The sequence below is a fragment of the Artibeus jamaicensis genome, unplaced genomic scaffold, assembly GCF_021234435.1.
Source record: "Artibeus jamaicensis isolate MK-2021 breed Jamaican fruit bat unplaced genomic scaffold, CSHL_Jam_final scaffold_666, whole genome shotgun sequence".
In the NCBI taxonomy this organism is placed as follows: Eukaryota; Metazoa; Chordata; class Mammalia; order Chiroptera; family Phyllostomidae; genus Artibeus; species Artibeus jamaicensis.
Window position 1 is genome coordinate 686,757 of NW_026522053.1, and position 27,680 is coordinate 714,436.

General features: G+C 38.2%; 1 protein-coding gene across 2 annotated transcripts in view; it reads left to right on the forward strand.

Moving 5' to 3' along the window:
- Positions 1-27,680, forward strand: part of LOC119062473 (tRNA-uridine aminocarboxypropyltransferase 2-like) — a 105,489-nt gene that overhangs the window by 29,103 nt on the left and 48,706 nt on the right. For both annotated transcript variants that reach the window (XM_053659506.1, XM_053659505.1), the window contains exon 2: positions 14,207-14,297. In XM_053659506.1, the coding sequence (XP_053515481.1) occupies positions 14,207-14,297 (91 nt within the window). The remainder of the gene's footprint in view (positions 1-14,206; positions 14,298-27,680) is intronic.

The window sequence follows — 27,680 nt, forward strand, 5'->3', positions numbered from 1 at the left end:
AAGACACATCATCATCAAAATGGCAAAATTCCAAGACAAAGAGAGAATCTTAAAGGCAGCAAGGGAGAAAAAAGAAATAACATACAAGGGAGCCCCAATAAGGTTAGCTACCGACTTCTCAATGGAAACACTCCAAGCAAGAAGAGAATGGCAAGAAATATTTCAAGTAATGAGAACCAGAGGCCTACAACCAAGGCTACTTTACCCAGAAAGGCTCTCAATCAAGATAGAAGGCCAAATAAAGAGCTTCCAAGACAAAAGAAGTCTAAAAGAATATGCCTCCACCAAACCAGCTCTACAAGAAATACTAAAAGGACTGCTTTAAGGGAAGGAAGGATAAGAGGGAGACAGAGAGGAACACAGGTACAAAAATGGCTATGAATAAGTACCTATCAATAATAACCTTAAACGTAAATGGATTAAATTCTCCAATCAAAAGACACAGAATAGCTCAATGGATAAGAAAGCATGACCCACACATATGCTGCCTACAAGAGACTCACCTCAGGACAAAAGACCATCACAGACTAAAAGTGAAAGGCTGGAAACAAGTTTTCCAAGCAAACGGACAAGAAAAAAAGCTGGGGTAGCAATTCTCATATCAGACAAAATAGACTTCAAAAAAAAGGCTGTAAAGAGAGACCCAGAAGGTCATTTCATTATACTCAAGGGAAGAATCCACCAAGAAGACATTAACATTGTAAACATATATGCACCAAACATAGGGGCACCCAAATATATCAAGAAAATTTTAGAGGACTTCAAGAAAGATATTGACAGCAACACAATCATAGTAGGGGATTTGAACACCCCACTATCAAAAATGGACAGATCTTCCAAACAAATTACCAAAAAAGATATTGTGGCATTAAACAACACCCTAGATGAAATGGACTTAACTGATATATATAGAGCCCTTCATCCCAAAGAAGCTAAATACACATTCTTTTCAAATGTACATGGAACATTCTCAAAGATAGACCACATGATAGGACACAAAAGGAGCCTCAAAAAATTCAAGAAAATTGAAATCATACCAAGCATCTTCTCTGACCACAAGGCACTGAAATTAGAAACCAACCCCAAAGAAAAAAACCCAAAGCACCCAAAAACATGGAGACTGAATGGTATGCTATTAAACAATGAATGGGTCAAGAATTAAATTAGGGAAGAAATCAAAACATTTCTGGAAACAAATGAAAATGATCGCACAACAACCCAAAACTTATGGGACACAGCGAAGGCAGTCCTGAGAGGGAAGTTTATAGCAATACAGGCCTACCTAAAGAATATAGAAACATTTCAAACAAACAACCTAACCCTAGGCCTGCAAGAACTTGAGGAACAACAACAAAGACAGCCCAGAGCAAGCAGAAGGAAGGAAATAACCAAGATTAGAGCAGAATTAAATGACATAGAAACTAAAAGCACAATTTTAAGGATCAATGAATCCAGGAGTTGGTTCTTTGAGAAGATAAACAAAATAGACAAGCCTTTAAGTAGGCTCATCAAGAAAAGAAGGGAGAGGACACAAATAAACACAATCAGAAATGAAAAAGGAGAGATTACAACTGATACCACAGAAATAGAAGAGATTGTAAGAAATTACTATGAAGAACTGTATGCCAAGAAATTTGAAAACCTAGGGGAAATGGACACATTTCTAGAAAAATACAATCTTCCAAAACTCAGTGAAAAAGAAGCAGAAAATTTAAATACACCAATAACAGCAAAAGAAATTGAAGCAGTAATCAAAAAACTCCCATCACACAAAAGCCCCGGACCAGATGGTTTCACAGGAGAATTCTACAAAGCATTTAAGGAAGAGCTAACCCCTATTCTCCACAGACTATTTCAAAAAATTCAGAAGAATGGAAAACTCCCAAATTCTTTTTATGAAGCCAGCATCATCCTAATTCCAAAACCAGATAGAGACACAACAAAGAAAGAAAACTTCAGGCCAATATCGCTGATGAACATAGATGCTAAAATCCTCAACAAAATATTGGCAAATCGCATCCAACAATATATCAAAAAGATCATACACCATGATCAAGTAGGATTCATCCCAGGAATGCAAGGATAGTTCAATATTCGCAAATCAGTAAATGTAATACATCACATAAACAAAAGCAAAGACAAAAATCACATGATCATATCAATAGATGCAGAAAAAGCTTTCGATAAGGTACAACACCCATTTATGATAAAAACACTCAGCAAAGTGGGAATACAAGGAGCATTTCTCAAAATAATAAAGGCCATATATGAGAGACCTACAGCCAATATCATACTCAACGGGAAAAAACTAAAAGCTTTTCCACTAAGATCAGGAACAAGACAAGGTTGTCCACTTTCACCACTTCTATTCAATATAGTATTGGAAGTTTTAGCCACAGCGATCAGGCAAGAAAAGGAAATAAAAGGCATCCAAATAGGAAAGGAGGAAACAAAACTGTCACTGTTTGCAGATGACATGATAGTGTACATGGAAAATCCTATAGACTCTACCCAAAAACTCCTCAAACTAATTGATGAGTTTGGCAAAACACCTGGTTATAAAGACAATATCCAGAAATCAAAGGCATTTTTGTATACCAACAGTGAATCAGCAGAAGCAGAAATAAAGAAAAAAAATCCCATTTGATATAGCAAAAAGAAAAATAAAATATCTGGGAATAAACCTAACCAAGGAGGTAAAAAACCTGTATGCAGAAAACTACACAGCCCTGAAGAATGAAATCAAGGAAGACACAAACAAATGGAAACATATACCTTGTTCATGGATTGGAAGAATTAACATTATCAAAATGTCCATACTACCCAAAGCAATATACAGATTCAATGCAATACCTATTAAAGTACCAATGGCATATTTCACAGACATAGAACAAACACTTCGAAAATTTATATGGAACCACAAACGAGCTCGAATAGCAGATGCTCTTTTTGAGAAAGAAGAACAAAGTAGGGGGGATCACAATACCTGATATCAAACTGTATTACAAAGCCACTGTAATCAAAACAGCCTGGTACTGGCATAAAAACAGGCACATAGACCAATGGAACAGAACAGAGAGCCCAGAAATCAACCCAACTCTCTACAGTCAATTAATATTCGACAAAGGGGGCAGTAACATAAAATGGAGTAAAGATAGCCTCTTCAACAAATGGTGTTGGGAGAACTGGACAGCTACATGCAAAAAAATGAAACTTGAGCACAGACTTACACCATACACCAAAATAAATTCAAGGTGGATAAAAGACTTAAATGTAAGTCATAACACCATTAAAGTCCTAGAGGAGAACATTGGCAAGAAAATCTCAGATATTTCACGCAACAACTTCTTTACTGATATGTCCCCTAGAGCAAGGAATGTAAAGGAAAGAATAAACAAATGGGATCTCATCAAAATAAAAAGCTTCTGCATGGCTAAAGAAAACAGTATTAAATTAGCAAGACAACCAACTGTATGGGAAAACATATTTGCCAATGATACCTCAGACAAAGGTTTAATCTCTAAAATATACAAAGAACTTACACGACTCCACTCTAAGAAGACACCCAACCCAATTAGAAAATGGGAAAAGGACTTGAACAAACACTTCTCCAAGGAGGACATACAGAACATTCAGAGACACATGAAGAGATGCTCAATATCATTAGCTATCAGAGAGATGCAAATTAAAACCACAATGAGATACCACTTTACACCAGTCAGGATGGCTATCATAAACAAAGCAACAAACAACAAATGTTGGAGGGGTTGTGGGGAAACGGGGTCCTTAGTTCACTGTTGGTGGGAGTGCAGACTGGTACAACCATTATGGAAAACAGTATGGATTTTTCTCAGAAAAATAAAAATTGACCTGCCTTTTGACCCAGCAATTCCACTGCTAGGATTATATCCTAAGAATCCTAAAACATCAATATCAAAGAACCTATGCACCACAATGTTCATAGCAGCACAATTTACAATAGCCAAGAGTTGGAAGCAACCTAGGTGCCCATCAGTAAATGAATGGATCCAAAAATTGTGGTACATATACACAATGGAATTCTATGCTGCAGAGAGAAAGAAGGAGCTACTACCCTTTGCAACAACATGGATGGAACTGGAAAGCATTATGCTGAGTGAAATAGGCCAGGTGCTGAAAGACAAATACCATATGATCTCACCTTTAACAGGAAGCTAAACAACAAAACAAACAAGTAAGCAGGAAAAAAAACCCCAAGAAACAAAGACACTGAAATAGAGAACAAGGGGATAGTGACCAGAGGGGAGAAGGAAGGGAAGTTAAGGGGAAAAAGGGGGAGGGATTTGGAGGAACAAATAGGAAGGACACAGGGACGAGAACTAAGGGGGGGGCGAGGAAATGGGAGGGAGGTGGGGAGTAAGGGGCAGGGGAGGCTGGGATGGGAAAAATAGACAAAAAACTGTACTTGAAAAAATAACTAAATAAAATTAAAAAAAAATGGACTTCCACCAAGATGAGGGCGTAGGTGGAAACACTGTATCTTCTTGCACAACCAAGTTTAAAGACAACAAAGTTTTAGTAACAAAAACGCAGCCAAAACACAGAAAAGTGAACTATACGGAAGTCTAACAACAATGAACTGTTCAGCCACACCAGTAAGAGGGGTGGAGCCAGCAGTGGAGCTGGGTTGGTCAGGAAAGATTCCCCTGACCCAGGTGTGCAAACAGCCATGGGCAGATACCAGGTGTAGGGTAGCAACGGGCGGACCAGTGAGGGTACAAGGCAGCAAGCTGACCAAGGTCACACATTTGCATGCAGATAAACCTGTGAAGGAGCTAGCAGTGAGACAAACTGTGCAGGCCCCAGTGGTGGGAAGCTGCAGAGGGGACCGCTATTGCCCCTTTTGACCCTGCCTTCACATACAGTGTCACAACCCAGCAACTGAGTTGCCCCACCCTGGTGAACACCTAGGGCTCCACTCCTCATAGGTAACAGGCGTGAACAGACCAAATTATGGCTCAAGAAGAACTCAAAGCCCCAGAGCTGATAACTGGAAGTGACTGAGAAATAACCAACCTATCAGATACACAGTTCAAAACACTGGTGATCAGGATGCTCACAGAACTGGTCGATTTTAGTCACAAATTAGAGGAACAAATGAAGGCTAAACTAATTGAAATGAAGGGAAATTCACAGTAAACCAGTAGTGATGGAAAGGAAATTGGGACTCAGATCAAGGGAGTGGACCAGAAGGAAGAAAAAATGATCAAACAGAAAAGGATAAAGAAACAACAATTCAAAAAAATGAGGAGAGGCTTAGGAACCTCCAGGACATCTTTAAACGCTCCAACATCCAAATTATAGGTGTACCAGAAAGGGAAGAGAAAAAGCAAGTGGAAAACTTATTTGAACAAATAATAAAGGAGAACTTCCCCAATCTGGCAAAGGAAATAGACTTCCAGGAAATCCAGGAAGCTTAGAGAGTCCCAAAGAAGTTGGACCCAAGAAGGAACACACCAAGGCACATCATCATTACATTAGCCAAGATTAAAATGAAGGAGAGAATCCTAGAAGCAGCAAGAGATTAGGGAACAGTCACCTACAAAGGAGTTCCCATCAGACTGTCAGCAGATTTCTCAAAAGAGACCTTACAGGCAAGAAGGGGCTGGAAAGAGGTATTCCAAGTCATGAGAGGCAAGGACCTACATCCAAGATTGCTCTATCCAGAAAAGCTTTCATTTAAAATGGAAGGGTAGATAAAGTGCTTCTCAGATAAGATCAAATTCAAGAAGCTCATCATCACCAAGCCCCTATTATATGAAATGTTAAAGGGACTTATCTAAGAAAAAGAAGATCAAAAATATCAGCAGTGAAAGGACAGCAAACTCACAGTTATTAAGAACCACACCTAAAAGAAAAGCAAACTAAGAGGACAGCTAGATCAGGAGCAAAACCATAGAAATGAAGATCTCATGGAAGGTTAGCAACAGGGGAGTGTGAGAAGAAGAAGGGGGGAGAAGGTACAAAAATATGTAGCATAGATGGTAGAAAATAAACAGGGGAGTGCAAGAATAGTATGGGAAATATAGAATCTAAAGGACTTGAGACACATGGTCATAAACTAAAGGGGGAGGAGTGCTGGGTGAGGGGTGTGCAGGGTGGAGGGGAATGGGATGGAATAGAACAACTGTAATGGCATAACAATAAAATATATTAAAAATATAAAACAAAAAACGTGTGATTGTCCACTATTTATAAATAATATTTCAAAAATTGTTTTTCAAGGACAGTTCTCTGTGTTTCCCCCTCCTCCCTCCCCACCACCCAAGCCTTCCCTGCCTCCCTCTCCTGTTTCAACCCCCTCCTTTTTTAAAAAAATTATTTAATTATTGTTCAACTACCGTTGTCTTTTTTTTACTCCCATCCCAGCCCACCCCCCAGTTCTCCCCACCTCCCTCTCATTTCCAACCCCCTTAGTTGTTGTCAATGTGTTCTTTATACTAGTTCCTGTAAGTCTTTTCCCTTTTCACCCTGAAATTCCCTCTCCTCCCCCCTCTTGTCATTGTCCCCTTGTTCTCTATTTCAGTGTCTTTGTTTTTATTTTACTTGCTTGTTTTGTTGTTTAGCTTCCTGTTAAAGGTGAGATCATATGGTATTTGTCTTTCAACACCTGACTTATTTCACTCACCATAATACTTTCCAATTCCACCATGCTGTTGCAAAGGGTAGGAGCTCCTTCTTTCTTTCTGCTGCATAGAATTCCACTGTGTATATGTACCATAATTTTTTTGATCCACTCGTTTACTGACGGGCTTTACTAGGTTGCTTCCAGCCCTTGGCTATTGTAAATTATGCTGCTATGAACATTGTGGTGCATAGGTCCTTTTGGATTGGTGTTTTAGGGTTCTTAGGATATAATCCCAGCAGTGGAATTGCTGGGTCAAAAGGCAGGTCCATTTTTAGTTTTTTTAGAAAATTCTGTACTGTTTTCCATAGTGGTTGTACCAGTGTATAATCCCGCCAATAATGGATTAGGGCCCCCTCTTCTCCACAACCTCTCCAACACTTGTTTGTTGCTTTGTCTATGATGGCCATTCTGACCAGTGTAAAGTGGTATCTCATTGTGGTTTTAATTTGCATCTCTTTGATAGCTAGTGATATTAAGCATCTTTTCATGTGTCCCTGGATCTTCTGTACGTCCTCATTGGAAAAATGTCTGTCCAAGTCCTTTGCCCACTTTTTATTTGGGTTGGTTGTCTTCTTAGAGTGGAGTCGTGTAAGTTCTTTCTATATTTTGGAGATTAAGCCCTTCTCTGAGCTATCATTAGCAAATATGTTTTCCCATACAGTTGGTTCTCTTTTTATTTTTATCCTGTTTTCTTTAGCCATGCAAAGCTTTTAATTTTTATGAGATCCCATATTTTTATTCTTTCCTTTATGTCACTCGCTCTGGGGGACATATCAGTAAAAAAGTTGCTGCGTGAAATATTTGAGCTTTTCTTGCCAGTGTTTTCCGGTAGGACTTTAATGGTGTCACAGCTTATATTTAAGTCTTTTATCCAGCTTGAATTTATTTTGGTGTATGGTGTAAGTTGGTTCTCGAGTTTCATTTTTTTGCACATAGCTTTCCAGTTCTCCCAACACCATTTGTTTTTTTTAAAATTTTTTATTTAATTATTTTTCAAGTATAGTATTCTGTCTTTTACTCCCATCCCAGCCCACCCTCCTCGGTGCTCCTCACCTCCCATTTCCACCCTCCTTAGTTGTTGTCCATGTGTCCATTATATTATACTAGTTCCTGTAAATCCTTCCCTTTTTCCTCTGAAATTCCCTCCCCTCTCCCCTCTGGTCACTGTCCCCCTGTTCTCTATTTCAGTGTCATTGTTTGTATTTTGCTTGCTTGTTTCTTTTGTTGTTTAGCTTCCTGTTAAAGGTGAGATCATATGGTATTTGCCTTTCAATGCCTGGCTTATTTCACTCAGCATAATGCTTTCCAGTTCCATCCAAGCTGTTGCAAAGGGTAGGAGCTCCTTCTTTCTTTCTTCTGCATAGAATTCCATTGTGTATATGTACCATAATTTTTTGATCCATTCATTTACTGACAGGCACCTAGGTTGCTTCCAACTCTTGGATATTGTAAATTATGCTGTTGTGAACATTGGGGTGCATAGGTTCTTTTGGATTGGTGTTTTAGGGTTCTTAGGATATAATCCCAGCAGTGGAATTGCTGGGTCAAAAGGCAGGCCCATATTTATTTTTCTGAGAAAATTCTATACTGTTTTCCAAAGTGGTTGTACCAGTCTGCAAACTCACCAACCGGGAACTAGGGACCCCTTTCCCCACAACCTCTCCAACATTTGTTGTTTGTTGCTTTGCTTATGATAGCCATTCTGACTGGTGTAAAGTGGTATTTCATTGTGGTTTTAATTTGCATGTCTCTGATAGCTACCAATATTGAGCATCTTTTCATGTGTCTCTGGATCCTCTGTATGTCCTCCTTGGAGAAGTGTCTGTTCAAATCCTTTGTCCGCTTTTTAATTGGGTTGCTTGTCTTTTAGAGTGGAGCTGTGTAAGTCTTTCTGTATTTTGGAGGTTAAACTCTTGTCTGAGGTATCATTGGCAAATATGTTTTCCCATATGGTTGGTTCTCTTTTTATGTTAATACTATTCTCTTTAGCCATGCAGAAGCTTTTAATTTTGATGAGATCCCATATTTTTATTCTTTCCTTTATGTCACTGGCTCTGTAGGACATATCAGTAAAAAAGTTGCTGTGTGAAATATCTGAGATTTTTTTTGCCAGTGTTCTCATCTAGAACTTTAATGGTGTCACAGCTTATATTTAAGTCTTTTATCCAGCTTGAATTTATTTTGGTGTATGGTGTAAGTTGGTTCTCGAGTTTCATTTTTTTGTACATAGCTGTCCAGTTCTTCCAACACCATTTGTTGAAGAGATTATTATTAGTCCATTTCATGTTGCTGTCCCCTTTGTCGAATATTAATTGGCCATAGAGATTTGGGTTTATTTCTGGGCTCTCTGTTCTGTTCCATTGGTCTATGTGCCTGTTTTTATGCCAGTACCAGGCTGTTTTGATTACAGTGGACTTGTAATACAGTTTGGTATCAGGTATTGTGATCCCTTCTGCTTTGTTCTTCTTTCTCAAAAGTGCAGCTGCTATTTGGGGTCGTTTATTCTATGTCTGCTAAGTATGCCATTGGTACTTTATTAGGTATTGCTATGAATCTGTACATTGCTTTGGGTAATATGGACATTTTGATGATGTTAATTTTTCCAATCCATGAACATGGTATATATTTCCATTTTTTTGTGTCTTCCCCCTCCTTTTTGTTCTCCGTATGTTCTTTGTAATTGTTCCTGTAAACCCTTCACCCTTTTCGTCTTTTATCCCCTCCCCTCTCCCTTCTGATCTCTGTCAGCCTGTTCTCAATTTCAATGTCTTTGGCTATACTCTGCTTGCTTGTTTGTTTTGTTGATTAGGTTCCTGTTAATGGTGAGATCATATAGTATTTGTCTTTCATCGCCTGGCTTATTTTCACTTAGCATTAATGCTCTCCAGTTCCTTCCATGATGTCACAATAAATAATGTTTTGACATGTAGTTTTCTGGTGTTTGTTTTCCTTGTCAACCATAAGAGTTCAAAGGAAGGAAGGAATTTTCTGGCACATTGAGAACGAATAAGCTCCATAAGAGTAGGGATTTTTGTTGTTGTTGTTTCAAGTGCCTAATATCTGGCACATAGGTGTACAGTAAGTATTTGAATAAAAATTGGCTGAATTAATAAATTTTTAATCTATTATCACTTTGAAGTATTTAAATTTTTTAGGAGTTAAGTTTGGATGTAAGAAGAATTTTTGTTCTTTGGAAACAGATTTTAGAATGAGGAGAGCAATCACTGTACACTTATCCACTAGTTTGTTAAGAGATGGTTTTACATTTGGACAAACACAGTGTATGTAGACCACTGTGGAAGAGAAATATGTGAGGAAACTTGCTGTTAAAGTAGAAACAAATAAGTACAAGTTCATATTGTAAAGTAACTTGATAAACATAAAGTTGATCAATTGTAATGCAAAATGTTTTAAAGAGCTATAGTTTTATTAGTTTGAGGTAATATAACTAGACTTCAGTTAATAAAGGAGATAATCTTTAAAATAAATAGGCAATGATGTTTTAATGAGGATGTCAAAGTATAAGCCAAAGCAATTAGTGTTTATACATAAAGTGCTTAGCTGTTTTTTATTAGTAAATATTTTCTTTAGTAAATATTTTTAACTCTTATGCTTTTGCTAACTAGAAGGGTCACAAATTATAATGAAGATCTGAGACTCCTTTATAATAGAAACTGCTTAAGTATTAAAGGGGAAGTGAAGGAGAGATCAACATTTGATATGTAAGAAAATGAAGGGATAGGATAGGAAATTATGTAGGATGAGAAGGCATTCAGGTCATGTAGTCAGCAGTATTTATTAATAGGTTAGTATGCTAGAGGCTGAGATATAAAAGTGAAAAAAGTAGACCAGGTTCTTATCTTCATGTAGCTTACAAATGTAGGAAGGAAACCCATCATGGCATAATGTGAAATTGTGATAAAAATGCTTCTCTCTTACTAATTAGGTTGAACATTCTTTTTCCATTGCCTTTTACATTTTAAAAAAATAACAGCTTTATTAAAATATGATTCACACATCATGACATTTATCCTTTCAAATTGTTCAATTCAGAGAGGTTTTTTTTTTTTTTTTTTGGTCTTGATAGCCAAATTTCAGAAGGGTTCTCTTTGAGTGCTTCTTTTCCAGATCTTTCTCTGAAATCTTCTACCTTCTTTTTTTAATAAAGATTTTGTTTATTTTTAAAGAGGGGAAAGGAGGGGGTGGAAGAGAGGGAGAGAAATATCAATGTGTGGTTGCCTCTTGCATGCCCCCTACTGGGGACCTGGGGACCTGGCCTACAACCTAGGCATGTGCCATGACTAGGAATTGAACCAGCAGTTTTCAGGCTAGCACTCAATCCACTGAGTCACACCAGCATGGCTGCCTTCCTTTTTTGACCTCTGCTGGTGGTAGGTAGTTTTTGTGGGTACTCTTTGAGGTTTATTCTGACTGCAGTTGTGCTAGCTCATCTTAGCTATCTCTCCTTGTTTTTTTCTGCGGAACTAGCTGGCTTAAAGATATTTATCTGTAGAGGTATCTGTAGAGGGGAAGGGAAGAGGAGAGGGAGAGAAACATCAATGTATGGTTGCCTTCGTGCATCCCCTGCTGGGAACTGGCCTGCAGGGAACCGGCCTGCAACTCAGTATGTGCCCTGACTGGGAATCGAACCGCGATTGTCTGGTTTGCAGGCCTGCGCTCAATCCACTGAGCTACACCAGCCAGGGCTGGGAGTTACTGTTTTTAAGGCATTCTTCACACTGTTTCAAATAAAGTCAGTTACTTTTGAGAGAGCTTAAGAGTTCTTACAGTCTGCCTATCCTCCAGGGCAAAGTCTCTGAGCACTGTTCTGGGCACAGGACTGGACAGTAGCCTCTGACTGACTACTTCTGGTATCCTATGAGCAAACTGTTGAGGACAGTGGGGCCCCAGCAATCTCAGCCTACCACCCTGTGATAAAGCTTCTGATTTATAGGTGGAGACTGAATAGAGGAAGGGGGCCTCTACTTTCTTAGCCACAGTCATCTGGAATTTAGCCTCTTTAACTTGGAGGTTGAGGGAATGAGAAATACTGACAGCTTACCTTTCTCTGTGACTTAAGGTAAGCCTTGATTAAGAGCTGAAAGGGAGCTTTGTTTTCTTGGCCACACCTACATGAAACAGAGCTTCTGTTAACCTGAGCTGGGGCAAGGTAATGGGTTATGGCTCAGATGCCATAAAATGTCCAAATATCAAATTTTAGTAGATGTTCTCGAGTAATATTTCTTTATTCAAATACACCATCAAGACAATTTTCAGACTTTAAATGGTTGTTTTTTAAAAATAGGTTTTGTCAGTTTTGCCTGTATTGCTGGAAGTAGAACTCTCCAAACTGCTTAATTCCAAATATTTCTAAGGTTCAAAGATGTCTTCTCAGTAAGGAAATGACCATCCAATGTAACTCAGAATTTTTTTTCTTTTCTTACGTTTCTAATCAGAGGTTTTGGTCAGACATGAAACCCAGAGCTACCAATATCAGAGCAGTCTTTGCACTACCTTAACTCATACTAAAGACTTTATAATCACTGTGTATATCATGAGCTAAAGATGCTATTTTCAGGGTTTATTTACCTGGTTTTCTGCTTCTCACAGAAATCTGCATCTTCCTACCAGCATGATTACTTAATTGGATTTTGCAGTTCTTTGACTCTATTGATATGTGGATGTTTCCTCATAGGACATTTGATATTTTTGCATTCCTTCATATTATTAGAATCATACAATTTACAGATATTTAAGTTGATATTAAGTTAAATTCTGAACTTTTAAATGGCTTCATCTTATCTGAAATTATGTTTTATAAAATAACTCTACTGACATCTGTACCTTTCAGTTATATACAGAGTTTCATATAAGAGTCAGAAACTTAGAATTTTAGAAGTTGAATGTGCCTCATTTTTTATTGTATTTAATGAAGAATTCTTTCCAGTTGTCACCCTTGATATGTTTGTCAGTATACTAAGTTCAATTGATCACTGTCTCCTCCTTTCTGTGTTTACTTGTGTTTACTCTTTTTATGACCACTGAATGACTCCCATCCTAAAATATTCCTACATTCCTGAGAGGGAATACAGTGTATGGCAGAGTGATCATAGCAAATCATTTCATATGTCACTTAAAAGAAAGTATATTGGTTTTGGGGGGGGTTAATCAGCCATTTTAGTTTTGGTGGTGGAGAGGGAGTGGGGTCATGTTGTAAAATACATTTATACTTCTGCCTAAGATTATCATGTAGATAATTTCTTCAGCAGGAGCATAGGCTTGACAGTTTCTTGCAGAATGAGGTGGTAACTATAATTGAACCAATTTACAAACACTTATTAATATAAGCATTGCTTACCTCAGGTTATAATTCTGCAGAAGTGAAGTTACAGAAGGAGTAGATAGTGGTCAGTTTTTTTAAAAGGTTTTATTTATCTTTAGAGGGGAAGGAGAGAGGGAGAGAAATATCAATGTATGGTTGCCTCTCATGTGTCCCCTGCTGGGAACTGGCCTGCAACCCAGGCATGTGCCCTGACTGGGAATCGAACCACGATCCTCTGGTTCGCAGGCCCACACTCAATCCACTGAGCTACACCAGCCAGGGCAATAGTGGTCAGTTTTGTAGTAGTTAGTAAGCTATTGTGAATTCCCTTTTTTGTAACATTCACTTGTATACTATTATAATGTCATATAACATCTGTCTGTAATAGTGATCTGTTGTGAAAATTTACTTTCATGATATACTGTGTCTGGCTGTTTGATGAATTTTATACTGTAATTGGTAGGATTTAGTGCTAAAATATCCATGTATGTTCCTATAGTTTTGAGAATGACATAAGAAACTGGTCATTGATTGCCCCTAAAGAAGAGAATAGCCTAGGTTAGAGGACTCAGAGGGGAAGTATACCCTTTTATTCCATCTGAGTTTTGTAATGAGTGTAAATGTTGCTGAAACAGTAGTAAAGCACTAAACAATGGCACAAGAGAAAATAGGCAGACACTCTGTGGATATAAGTCTTGCTAAATATAATTTGGGGACTGCTGCTTGGATTTCTTTTCACATTTAGTAAGCTCTCTGTGTTGCTTCATGGCTAAATTTGATTAGAATGCCCTTGTAGGTGGTAAAAATTCTGTTCTAATATTTTATTATCATATTGTTCCCTCTAAGTTCAGATGATTTAGAAAAGTTGCTAGGTTTCTCTTTAACATAGGTCTGTTCTAGATTTGGAATACAAGTTAGTAGATGTGTTGCTTCATGAATAAAAAGACCATGGTGTTGACTTACGAGTATTCTTTTACTACAGATAACTAAGACAAGATTTTTCGAGGTACTTTGATCTATATAGATGGTAAAAAATTTACTTGAAGCTTTTTTCAAAGTCTGAATGATTAAATTCATTCTTGGTTTTTCATTTTATAAGAACACCTTTAACAAATCTCTTTAGAAAATGAAATTGGATTATGTTCAAGTTTTAGATTATTGTCATATCATTGTATTCTAAATATTTACAGGCTTTTTTTTTTCTTTCTGTCCTTTAGCCGGCCTCAGAAAGTGTGTTTGTGTCCATTTCTACCAGTACATCCTCTGCACATCTCTACCCACTTGTACATAATTCAGCATCCAGCAGAGGTAAGATTTTGTAAAATACACAAGTTCAAATAGACTATTAGTACTCAAGAGGAAACACACAGATGAACATACTCATTTCTTTAGTAATTCTGGGAGTAAATTGATGATAAATGTCTTTTCTTTGGGAAAAAATTTCTTTTACATATTACATGTAGTGTCATATGCTTTGGAAATAGATAAAAATGTTATTTTATAAAAACTATTTTGTCGAATAGTATAGAAATTTAGAACTCCAATAATTTCATTTGAAGGAAAAATGAGATTTATGTGAGTAAAGAGCTGAGAAAATCAGTGCTTTTAAAATTTTTGATTATACTTTATATTCATTGATGTCTTTTCTTATTAAAGTAGAAGTAATTCTCAGCATTTTATTTTATTTGTTTTTATTTAAAAATTATAATTTATTGATTATGCTATTATAGTTGTCTCAATTTTTCCCCATTTGCCCACCTCTACCCAACACCCCCCACTTCATCAGGCAATTCCCACACCATTGGGGATTGTTCATGTCCATGGATCATGTGTATAAGTTCTTTGGCTACTCCATTTCCTATACTGTATGTGTTACATCCCACTGGCTATTCTGTAACTACCTATTTGTACTTTTAATCCCCTCACCTCTTCATCCTTTTGTCCACAGTTCCCTCCAACTGGTAACCATCAAAACCCTTTCCACATGCATGATTTTGTCTTTGTTCTTCTTGTTTGCTTAATTACTTTTTTAGATTCAATTGTTGATAGATATATATTTATTGCCATTTTATTATTCATAGTTTTGATCTTCTTTTATTTAAAAATAATTCCCTTTAACATTTTATCTAATAATGATTTGATGGTGATGTACTCCTTAGTTTTTTCTTCCCTGGGAAGCCCTTTTTTTTCTTTCCAATTTTAAATGATATATTTGCTGGGTAGAGAAGTTTTGGCTGTTAGTCCCTACTTTTCATGACTTTGATATTTCTTGCCAATCCCTTCTAGTCTGCAAAGTTTCTTTTGAGAAATCAGCTGACAGTCTTAAGGGAACTCCCTTGTAAGTAACTGACTTCTTTTCTCTTTCTGCTTTTAAGACTCTTTCTTTATATTTAACATTTGATATTTTGATTGTGATGTGTCGTGGAGTGGGTCTCTTTGCATCCATCTTGTTTGTGACTCTATGTTTCCTGGACTTGCATGTCTATTTCCTTCACCAAATTGGGGAAGTTTTCTTTTATTATTTTTCAAGTAAATTTTCAAATTCGTGCTCATTCTCTTCTTCTTCTGGAACCCCTATGATGCAAATGTTGGAAAGCTTGAAGTTGTCCCACAGGCTGCTTATGTACTCCTCAATTTTTTGGATTCTTTTTTTTTTTCTTGTTATTCTGATTGTTGCTTTTTGCTTCCTTATGTTCCAAATCATTGATTTGGTTCATGGCTTTATCCACTCTAGTGTTGTTACCCTGCAAATTGTTCTTTATTTCAATTACTATATACTTTGTTTCTGACTGGATATTTTTATGCTGTTGAGGTCCTCACTAAGATTCTTTTTTTTTTTTAATTATTTTTCAAATACAGTTTTCTGCCTTTTACTCCCTTCACAGCCCAACCGCTGTGCTCCCATCCTCCCTCCCATTTCCACCCCCCTTAGTTCTCGTCCCTGTGTCCTTCCTATTTGTTCCTCCAAATCCCTCCCCTCTTTCCCCTGAAATTCCCTCCCCTCTCCCCTCCAGTTGCTATTCCCCCATTCTCTATTTTAGTGTCATTGTTTTTATTTTGCTTGCTCGTTTCTTTTGTTGTTTAGCTTCCTATTAAAAGGGAGAACATATGGTATTTGTCTTTCAATTCCTGGACTATTTCACTCAGCATAATGCTTTCCAGTTCCATCCATGTTGTTGCAAAGGGTAGGAGCTCCTTCTTTCCTTCTGCTGCACAGAATTCCATTGTGTATATGTACCATAATTTTTGATCCATTAATTTACTAACAGGCACCTAGGTTGCTTCCAACTCTTGGCTATTGTAAATTATGCTGTTGTGAACATTGGGGTGCATAGGTTCTTTTGGATTGGTGTTTTAGGGTTCTTAGGATATAATCCCAGCAGTGGAATTGCTGGGTCAAAAGGCAGGCCCATTTTTATTTTTCTGAGAAAATTCCATACTGTTTTCCATAGTGGTTGTAAGTCTGCAAACCCACCAACAGGGAACTAGGGACCCCTTTCCCCACAACCTCTCCAACATTTGTTGTTTGTTGCTTTCTTTATGATAGCCATTCTGATTGGTGTAAAGTGGTATTTCATTGTGGTTTTAATTTGCATGTTTCTGATAGCTACCAATATTGAGCATCTTTTCATGTGTCTCTGGATCCTCTGTAGGTCCTCCATGGAGAAGTGTCTGTTCAAGTCCTTTTCCCATTTTTTAATTGGGTTGCTTGTCTTCTTAGAGTGAAGTGTTGTGAGTTCTTTGTATATTTTGGAGACTAAAACTTTGTCTAAGGTATCATTGGCAAATATGTTTTCCCATACAGTCACTTGTCTTTTTATTTGAATACTGTTTTCTTTACCCACGCAGAAGCTTTTTATTTTCATGACATCCCATTTATTTATTCTATACTTTATATTCCTTGCTCTAGGGGACATATTAGTAAAAAAGTTGCTGTGTGAAATGTCTGAGATTTTTCTGCCAATGTTCTCCTCTAGGACTTTCATGGTGTCACAGCTTATATTTAAGTCCTTTATCCAGCTTGAATTTATTTTGGTGTATGGTATAAGTCTGCACTCAAGATTCATTTCTTTGCACATAACTGTACAGTTCTCCCAACACCATTTGTTGAAGAAGCTATCATTACTCCATTTTATGTTACTGCCCCCTTTGTCCAATATTAATTGACTGTAGGGAGTTGGGTTGATTTCTGGGCTCTCTGTTCTGTTCCATTGGTCTATGTGCCTGTTTTTATGCCAGTACCAGGCTGTTTTGATTACAGTGGCCTTGTAATATAGCTTGATAGGTATTGTGATCCCTCCTACTTTGTTCTTCTTTCTCAAAATTTCGGCTGCTATTCGGGGTTGTTTGTGGTTCCATATAAATGTTTGAAGTGTTTGTTCAATGTCTGTGAAATATGCCATTGGTACTTTAATAGGTATTGCAGTGAATCTGTAAATTGCTTTGGGTAATATGGACATTCTTATGATGTTAATTCTTCCAATCCATGAACAAAGTATATGTTTCTCTTTGTTTGTCTTCCTTCATTTCTTTCTTCAGTGATGTGTAGTTTTCTGCATACAGGTCTTTTACCTCCTTGGTTAGGTTTATTCCTAGGTATTTTATTTTTATATTTGCAATATCAAATGGGATTTTTATCTTGATTTCTGCTTCTGCTGATTCATTGTTTGTATACAAAAATGCCTTTGATTTCTGGATATTGACTTTGTAACCAGCTGTTTTGCCAAACTCATCAATTAGTTAGAGCAGTTTTTTGGTAGAGTCTATAGGATTTTCCATGCACACTATCATGTCCTCTGCAAACAATGACAGTTTTGTTTCCTCCCTTCCGATTCGGATGCCTTTTATTTCCTTTTCTTGTCTGATCACTGTGACTAAAACTTCCAGTACTATATTGAATAGAAGTGGTGAAAGTGGACAGCCATGTTTTGTTCCTGATCTTAGTGGCAAAGATTTTAGTTTTTTCCCATTGAGTATGATGTTGGCTGTAGGTCTCTTATATGTGGCCTTTATTATATTGAAGAATGCTCCATCTATTCCCACTTTGCTGAGTGTCTTTATCATAAATGGGTGTTGTACCTTATTAAAAAGCTTTTCCCGAGTCTATTGATATGATCATATGGTTTTTGTCTTTGCTTTTGTTTATGTGGTGTATTATATTTACTGATGTGTGAATACTGAACCATCCTTGCATCCCTGGGATGAATCCCAATTGGTCATGGTGTATGATGTTTTTGATTTATTGTTGGATGCGATTTGCAAATATTTGTTGAGGATTTTAGCGTCTATGTTCATCAGCGATATTGGCCTGAAGTTTTCTTTCTCTGTTGTGTCTCTATCTGGTTTTGGAATTAGGATGATTCTGGCTTCATAAAAAGAGTTTGGGAGTTTTCCATCCTTTTGGATTTTTTTGGAATAGTCTGTGAAAAATAGGGGTTAGCTTTTCCTTAAATGCTTTGTAGAATTCTTCTGTAAAACCATCTGCTGCAGGGCTTTTGTGTGAGGGCAGTTTTTTGATTACTGCTTCAATTTTATCTGCTGTTATTGGCCTGTTCAGGTTTTCTGCTTCTTTTTCATTGAGTTTTGGAAGATTATATTTTCCTAGAAATTTGTCAATTTCCCCTAGGTTTTCAAATTTCTTAGCATACAGTTCTTCATAGTAATTTCTTACAATCCTTTGTATTTCTGTGGTATGAGTTGTAATCTCTCCTCTTTCATTTCTGATTGTGTTTATTTGTGTCCTCTCTCTTCTTTTCTTGATGAGACTACTTACAGGCTTGTCCGTTTTGTTTATCTTTTCAAAGAACCAACTCCTGGATTCATTGATCCTTAGAATTGTGATTTTATTCTCTATATCATTTAGTTCTGCTCTGATCTTGGTTATTTCCTTCCTTCTGCTTGCTCTAGGCTGTCTTTGTTGTTATTCCTCAAGTTCTTCTAGGCATAGGGTTAGGTTGTTTTTTGAAATGTTTCTATTTTTTTTTAGGTAGGCTTGTATTGCTATGAACTTCCTTCTCAGGACTGCCTTCACTGTGTCCCATAAGTTTTGGGTTGTTGTGAATTCATTTTCATTTGTTTCCAGAAACTTTTTTTTTATATTTTATTTTAGTTTTATTTTTTTATTATTTCCTCATTTTTTTATTTAGTTATTTTTTAAGTACAGTTTTTTGTCTATTTCTCCCATCCAAGCCCCCCCCCCGTACTGTGCTCCCCACCCCCCCAACCCTCGTCCCTGCGTCCCTCAAATTTGTTCCCCCAAATCCCTCCCCCCTTCCCCCTTAAATTTCCTTCCCTCTCCCCTGTGGTCACTGTCCCCTTGTTCTCTATTTCAGTGTCTTCATTTTTATTCTGCTTGCTTGTTTATTTTGTTGTTTAGCTTCCTGTTAAAGGTGAGATCATATGGTATTTGTCTTTCAACACCTGGCCTATTTCACTAAGCATAATGCTTTCTGGTTCCATCCATGTTGTTGCAAAGGGTAGTAGTTCCTTCTTTCTCTCTGCTGCATAGAATTTTATTGTGTATATGTACCACAATTTTTTGATCCATTCATTTACTGTCAGGCACCTAGGTTGCTTCCAACTCTTGGCTATTGTAAATTGTGCTGCTATGAACATTGTGGTGCATAGGTTCTTTGAAGTTGATGTTTTAGGATTCTTGGGATATAATCCTAGCAGTGGTGTTTCCAGAAAATTTTTGATTTCTTCCCTTATTTCCTTCTTCACCCATTCGTTGTTTAATAGCATACCATTCAGTCTCCATGATTTTGGGTGATTTGGGTTTTTTCCTTTGGGGTTGGTTTCCAATTTCAGTCCCTTGTGGTCAGAGAAGATGCTTGGTATGATTTCAATTTTTGTGAATTAGTTGAGGCTTGTTTTATGTCCTATCATGTGGTCTATCTTTGAAAATGTTCCATGTGCATTGAAAAGAATGTGTATTTAGCTTCTTTGGGATGAAGAGCTCTATATATCAGTAAGTCCATTTCATCTAGGGTGTTGTTTAATGCTGCAATATCTTTGTTGATATTTTGTTTGGAAGATATGTTCATTTTTGATAGTGGGTTGTTAAAATCCCCTACTATAATTGTGTTGCTGTCAATATCTTTCTTGAAGTCCTCTAAAATTTTCTTTATATATTTGGGTGCTCCTATGTTGGGTGCATATATATTTATGATGTTAATGTCTTCTCGGTGGATTCTTCCCATCGTATTATGAAGTGACCTTATGTGTCTCTCTTTATGGCCTTGTTTTTTGAAGTCTGTTTTGTCTGATATGAGAATTGCTACTCAAGCTTTTTTTTTCTTGTTTTTTTGCTTGGAAGATTTGTTTCCAGCCTTTCACTTTTAGTCTGTGATGGTCTTTTGTCCTGAGGTGGGTATCTTGTAGGCAGCACATGTGTGGGTCATGCTTTCTTATCCATTCAGCTATTCTGTGTCTTTTGATTGGAGCATTTAATCTGTTTACATTTAAGGTTATTATTGATAAGTATTTATTCATTGCCATTTTTGTACCTGTGTTTCTCTCTCTTTCTCTTTTTTCCTTCCTTTCCTTAAAGCAGTCCTTTTAGTATTTCTCGTAGAGCTGGTTTGATAGAGGCAAATTCTTTTAGGCTTCTTTTGTCTTGGAAGCTCTTTATTTGGCCATCTATCTTTATTGAGAGCCTTGCTGGGTAAAGTAGCCTTGGTTATAGGCCTCTGGTTCTCAATACTTGGAATATTTCTTGCCATTCTCTTCTTGCTTGGAGTGTTTCCATTGAGAAATCTGTAGCTAACCTTATTGGAGCTCCCTTGTATGTTACTTCCTTTTTCTCCCTTGCTGGCTTTAAGATTCTCTCTTTGTGTGGAATTTTGCCCTTTTAATGTTGATGTGTCTTGAGGTGGGCCTCTTTGGGTTCCTCTCAATTGGGACTCTGTGTGATTCCTGGATTTGTGTGACTTTCTCTCTCATCAAATTAGGGAAATTTTCTCTCATTACTCTTTCAAATATGTTTTCTATCCCTGTTCTTCTTCTTCTCTTCCTAGTATCCCTATTATTCGGACATTATTATGTTTCATATTGTCTTGCATTTCTCTTAATCCCTCTTCATTCTTTCTGAGCCTCTTTTCTTTTTCCTGCTGTTTCTGTGAGATGTTTTCTACTTTGTCCTCCAATTTGCTAATCCGGTCTTCTGCCTCATCGACTCTACTTTTGATACATTCTACTGTGTTCTTCAGTTCAGAAATTGTATTGTTCATTTCCTCTTGGCCCTTGCTGATAGTTTCTATTTCCTTTTTCATGTATATATAGCTTGTGGTGAGACCGTTATAGCTCCCCTGTGTTTTCTAGTAGCTCATTGTGAGGTCTTTGAATTTCCTGATAACCAGTGCTTTGAATTCAATATCTGATAGTTGACTTGCCTCTATTTCATCAAACATTCTTTCTGAGGCTTCCCCCTTTCCTTACATTTGTGGATTGTTTCTTTATCTTCCCATTGTTTGTGAGACTCTTCTTGTTGGCCTCAGCTTCTAAAATTGATCTCTTCTGACTCTCTGGGTTTATGGTGTGATCTTCTGTGGTAGAATACGTGTGAAATTCAGTGGTGCAGTCTCCTTCAGGTATCTTGGTGTTCTCTGCTTCCACCTACTCCTTTGTGTGTGTGTGTGATCATTTGGTGGGGGAGGCAAAATGGTTTATGACAGCAGAAGAGTATTTTATGGTATTTACAGTCACAGTCAGTAGAGAAGAGATAGACAATCTTTAGACTATATATAGTGTTAACCGTACTGTTCAACCCTACTTGCCACTTTTAAGAAAGGTTGTATGAAAGATAAGTCTCTTGTTGGTGAGGGAAGGCTAATGAGTTGGATCTAGAAAGCAGTGAGGTTGTGGGGTGGTCATATTTGAGGTAAGGTGAGAATAAAAATATTAGATAGGCATAGTGTGTGAGCAAATAGAGTTAATCACTACAGTAATAGAATTCAGGGACCTGTACAATGGGCTAAGGTCTGGGAGATACGTTGTGAAGTATTTACAGTTGTATAGAACAGCTATTATTTACAATAATATTAGAGTAGCAATCATATAAGAAACTCTATGTGATCTGTCTGTGTAGGGGTTATAGAGCTTTGGGTAGCGTGCTAAAGGAAAACAAGTTGCGTGAAGTATAGAGGATTAGCAAAACTCTGTGGAGGAAAGAACAGGGGAAACCTGTCAGATAATACAATATAACTACTCAAGACTAAGAAGCCTATACAGAAAGAGGAGGAATACAAAGATACTATTAAAATATAAAAGAAGTGAGAATAATGAAAAAATGCAGCAACTTGTGGCTTCTCTGCTACAGCAAAGTGAAATTTGTCTCTCTGTCTCTACTGTTGAGGTGCCCCCTCTTTGGGTCCCACTCTGGTCTTTTCGCAGTTCCCATTTTTTTGTGTCTCTTGTGAGTAAAAGAAAACAAAGCAATAAACAAACAAACAAAAAAAAGGCAGGAGAAGGGAGGCAAAAGTGATAAGTTTGAGAGGAAAGGAAGAAGGACTAAAACAGGGAAGAAGAAAGGAGAGGAACAAAGTGTAGAAAGATAAACCAGTAATAAAATTAAAAAATATATAAGATTACTAAAAAAAAAAAAAAAGAAGTTACTAAAGAAAGGGAAAAAACTAACAACAATAACAACAACAAAAAAACCCTTCCCTTTTTGGTTTCAAACTGACCAGACCAGTTTTTCTGGTTGCAGCAGGATCTCTCTGTTGGCTGGGATGCCAGCACAAGTGCGCACACCAACCAGGCTACCATACTGGGCTGTGGGTGCCCACACACAAGTCAGGCTGCTTGGGTCCCGTGGGCTCTGGCAGGGTCCTTCCCAAACCTATGGCGGGACTCCACTGGTTCCACCCCTGTGTGCACCCACCAGGCTGCCTGGGTCTCATGGAACGGGCAGAGTCCTTCCCAGTCCTGTGGTGGGACTCAAATGCCTCTGCTTTTCTCCTGGATCGCCGCCAGGCTGGGTGGAAAGCAAGCCAAGCTGCGGTGGCAGGGGAACACCTCAGTCCACTTAAAAAAAAAAAAAAAACCTTTCCAGACTGCCTGCCTCTCAGCCCAGTCCAATCCCCCAACCAGACCGGTGACAATGGTGCACCTCTCAATTCTCCCAGGCTGGCGACCACAGAGTCTGTACTTGAACACAGCCCTCTATCTTTGTAACCCTCCCTGCAAATGCAAGCAGGCAAGCAGACAGGTCTCTGCCCGGTGTTGTCCAGCCTTGCTTAGACGGGGAGCAGGGGAGCTGCTGGCCAGCACTGGTCGCCTACTGAGGCCGCTGGGTGCCCAGGCTCCTGTGGCAGACACCTCTGGTGCTGGCCTCAGACCAATGCCTCTGGACCCTGACTGCAGAGGCAGCACTGGGGCCACCTGGCTGGGGGCTCCAGCCCCCGCTGCTGCCCACTCTTGTCTTTACTCCAGTCCCGAGACCCCACTGACCTGCCACTGTCTGGTTTAGCATTCGTCACAATCTCTGGTCTTTTAATTTCTTAAATGCTGGGGAACTGATGGTTTATTGCGCTGTTTCTCTGTAGATCTGCCAGGATTTTTACCCACAAGTACAGGAGCTAGAATCCACTCCGTCCTACTCCATGGCCATTTTCCCAGCATCCACTAAGATTCTTGAACATCCTTATAACGAATGTTTTGAACTCTGTATTTAATAGATTGCTTCTCTCCATTTTGTTTAGTTCTTTTTCTGGATCTCCTCTTTCATTTGGGCCATGTTTCTCTGTCTCCTCATTTTGGCATCCCCCTTGTGTTTATTTCTATGTATTAGGTAGAGCTACTTTGACTCCATGTATTGGTAGTGTAGCCTAAAGTAATAGGTGTGCTGTAGGGGCCAGTGGCACAGCCTCTGCTATCATCCAAGCTGGGTACTCAAGGTGTGCCCTCTGTGTGAGCTGAGAGTTGTAGTTGAGCCTTGTAGTTGTGCCTTGGTTACTGTTGGCAGATTAGTGGGAGGGATTTACCCAGGCCACTCAGCTATAAGGACTGGCTGTGACCACTGACCACCAACCTCTGCCCTCTGTGGAGGACCAGCTGTGCAGCAGCAGGGTGATGGTTCTCTGACATGGTTTATAACTGTCTACAGTGCACAGGTACTGTGGTTTCCTGGGTGGTATACACCAAGGTCAGCTCCTATTTGTGTTTTGTTGGGAGCCACCCTGCCTGGGCTCTAAAGCAATCTGAGATGGTTGCTACTTGTGCTCAGCTTGGAGATTCCCAGGCAAAACCAAACTGTGAATCTAGGCTGGCTGCTGTGAGTGCTGTGCCTAGGACCACTTAGTGAGAAGTACTGGAGGCTCACTGAGGTTGGCTATTGCTTGTTTGAGAGGATTCAGGAAGTTGTGAAGCATGAGCCAAGACCACCCATTTATATAGAAAAGTTTCTGTTAAATGCTTGGGTGGGCCCATAATAAGTTTGGTCAGATGGGGTCTCAGGGGATCTCCAGAGAGGAGCAAAAAGTATTAGCCAGGTGATGGAGTTTCAGATATGTCACCCAACTGCTGGCTTTGTGGCTTTGTGGGAGGATAGTTCAGAAAAGGGACAATGGTCTTTTTGTCTGGGAGAAAGATGTCCTTTAGCTCTTGCCTTGATGACAGATCCTTTACTTCCTCCCTGTATGTCACTGGTACCTTTTAAGCTGCTATCCTCCTGCTAGAGCTGAGGGAGTAAGTCTCTGTGTGGGTTCTTTAAGAGGAATTGCTTGTGACTCCAGCAGTTTCTTCCACCAACTGAATTCCCGCTGGTTTTTGCAGCCAGAAGCTGTGAGAACTTATTTTCCTATCACTGGAATACTGGTCTGGGGCCCTGGTGTAGCGCTGGGACTCCTTGCTCCTGAGATATCTTTCCCTGATTTTTATTCACCACACAGGGATGTGAGATCAGCTGGTTCCTCATCTCCGTCCCTCCTACCAGTCTGGATGAATGTGGTTTCTTTAATTCCATAATTGTCAGACTTCCACTCAACTGGATTTCTGATGGTTCTGAGTGATGGTTGTTCTGTAATTTAGTTGTAATTTTGATGTGATCATTGCAAGGAGGTGAGATGTGTTTACCTATGCTGCCACCTTGACTGAAAGTCTTTTTATTTCTCAATAATTTTTATTTTCAATTAGTTGACATACAATATTATATTATTTTTATGTGTATAATATAGTGATTAGACATTTATTTAACTTATAAAATGATCGTCCTGATATGTCTAGTGCCCATCTGATGACATACATAGTTATTACAATATTATTGGTCATACTCCTTATGTTATATTTGACATCCCATGATTATTTTGTAACTACCAATTTGTATTTCTTACTCCCTTTCCATTTTTCATCTGTCCCCTCAATCTGCCTCCATCTGGCAAGCATCAAAATGTCCTCTGTTATCTATGAGGTTTTTTTTTGGTTTTATATGTTTGTGTATTTTGGTTTTTAGGTTCCATATAAGTGAAATCATATGGCATTTGTTTTTTTTTTTCTGTCTGACTTATTTCACTCAGCATAATAATACCCTCTAGTTCCATCCATGTTTTTGCAGATGGCAAGATGTCATTCTTTATTAAAAAGGTGAAAGATATATACTATCTGAAGACAAACCAGAGTGTTGGATGTCATTCTTTTTTTATGGCTGAATCATGTTCCATGCATTGCACATATATGACCAGTTCTTTATCCATTTACCTACTAATGGACACTTACATTGCTTCCATATTTGGCTATTATAAATAATGCTGCAATGAACATATGGTTGTATATGTATTTTCAATTTAGTGTTTTTGTTTGTTTTGGATAAATACCCAGATGTGGAATTGCTGGGTCCTTTTTTGTGTATTATTATAGCCCTTGTTTCAAACTCTGTTTTGTCTAGTATAAGTAGTGCTACCCCAGCTTTTTTTGTTTGTTTGCTTCCATTTTCATGAAACATCTTTTTTTCCATTCCTTTATTTTCAGTCTGTGCGTGTCTTTTGATCTGAAGTGAGTCTCTTGTAGGCACCATATGTAATGTCTATATTCTATTTTTAATGATAGCAAAATTTTATTTATAATATTTCATTAATTTAACTCAGTTTAAAAATCAATGCAATATGAATATAAAGAAAGGATTTGAATATAAGGTTGTGCTATATTCTTATTCATTCAGCCATTCTATGTCTTTTTATTGGAGAATTTAACTGATTTAAAGTAATTGTTGATAAATACATACTTATTTCCATTTCATTAATATTTTAAATCTTTTTTCCTTCTTAAAAATGTCTCCTTAACATTTCTCTTAATACTAGCTTGGTGGTGATGAAGTCCTTTAGCTTTTTCTTGTTTGAGAAGCTCTTTTTCTGTCCTTTGATTCTTTCTTGTTAGTATATTTTATCGATTATGCCATTGCAGTTGCCCCATGTCCCTGCTTCAATCCCCTCCACCCTGCAACTCCCTCCACCTGCATTGCCTCTCTTTAGTTCATGTCCATGGGTCATACATATCAGTTCTTTGGCTTCTACATTTCTTGTACTATTCTTAACCTCCCCTTGTCTATTTCTTGGGTGTAGGTTCTTGTCTTTCATTACTTCAAATACTTCTTTCCAGTATTTCTCCTTCTTGCCTGAAAGGTTTCTTCTGAGAAATGAGCTAATAGCCTTATGAGCACTCCTCTGTAGGTAACTTTCTCCCTTTCTCTTGCTGCTTTTAAGATTCACTCCTATCCTTAATCTTAGGTCATGTAATTATGATATGCTTTGATGTGTGCTTCCTTGGGTCCAACTTCTTTGGGACTTCTTCTCTGAGCTTCTTGGTCTTCCTGACAGCTGATTTCCTTTGCCAGGCTGGGGAAGTTCTTCATTATTATTACAAATCAGTTTTCAATTTCATACTTTCCTTCTTCTTCTCCTTCTGGTATCCCTATGATTCAGATGTTGGACTGCTTAAAGCCTCTACTCATTTTTTAAAATGTATTTTTAAGGTTTTATTTATTTATTTATAGAGAGAGGGGAAGGGAGGAAGAAGGAGACAGCAAGAAACATCAATGTGTGGTTGCCTCTCACGTGGCCCCCAGTGGGGGCCCACAACCCATGCATATGCACTGACTGGGAATCCAACTGGTGACCCTTTGGTGTGCAGCCCTAGTCCAAGCCACTGACCTACACCAGCCAGTGCTCTCCTTATTTATTTGAATTCTTCTTTCTTCATTCTGTCTTGGTTAAATGTTTATTTCTTCCTTCTGCTCCAAACTGTTCATTTGAGTACCAGTTTCCTTCATGTCACCATTGGTTCCCTGTACATTTGCCTTCATTTCACTTTGCATAGCCTTTACTTTTTCCTCTAGTTTTTAACCATACTCAACCATTTCTGTGAGCATCCTGATTACCAGTGTTTTGAACTGTGATTCTGATAGGTTAGCTATCTGTTCATTGCCTAATTCTATTTTTGGAGCTTTCTTCTTTTCTTTCATTTGGGCCATATTTTTTTAGTCTCAGCACCTGTTATATTGTGAGGGGTGGAGCCTTAAGTTTTTCCAGGGTGGGGCAACCCACATCACTGAGTTGTGGCACTGTATAGGTGGGAGGAGTCCAAGAGAGAACAATGCCATTTGCTTGGCTCTCTGCTGGCTTTCAGTCACTTTCCCCACTATACACAAGCAAATTGGGCCCTTCTGGTGCTGATTCCTGGGTGGGTGGGTTTGTGTAC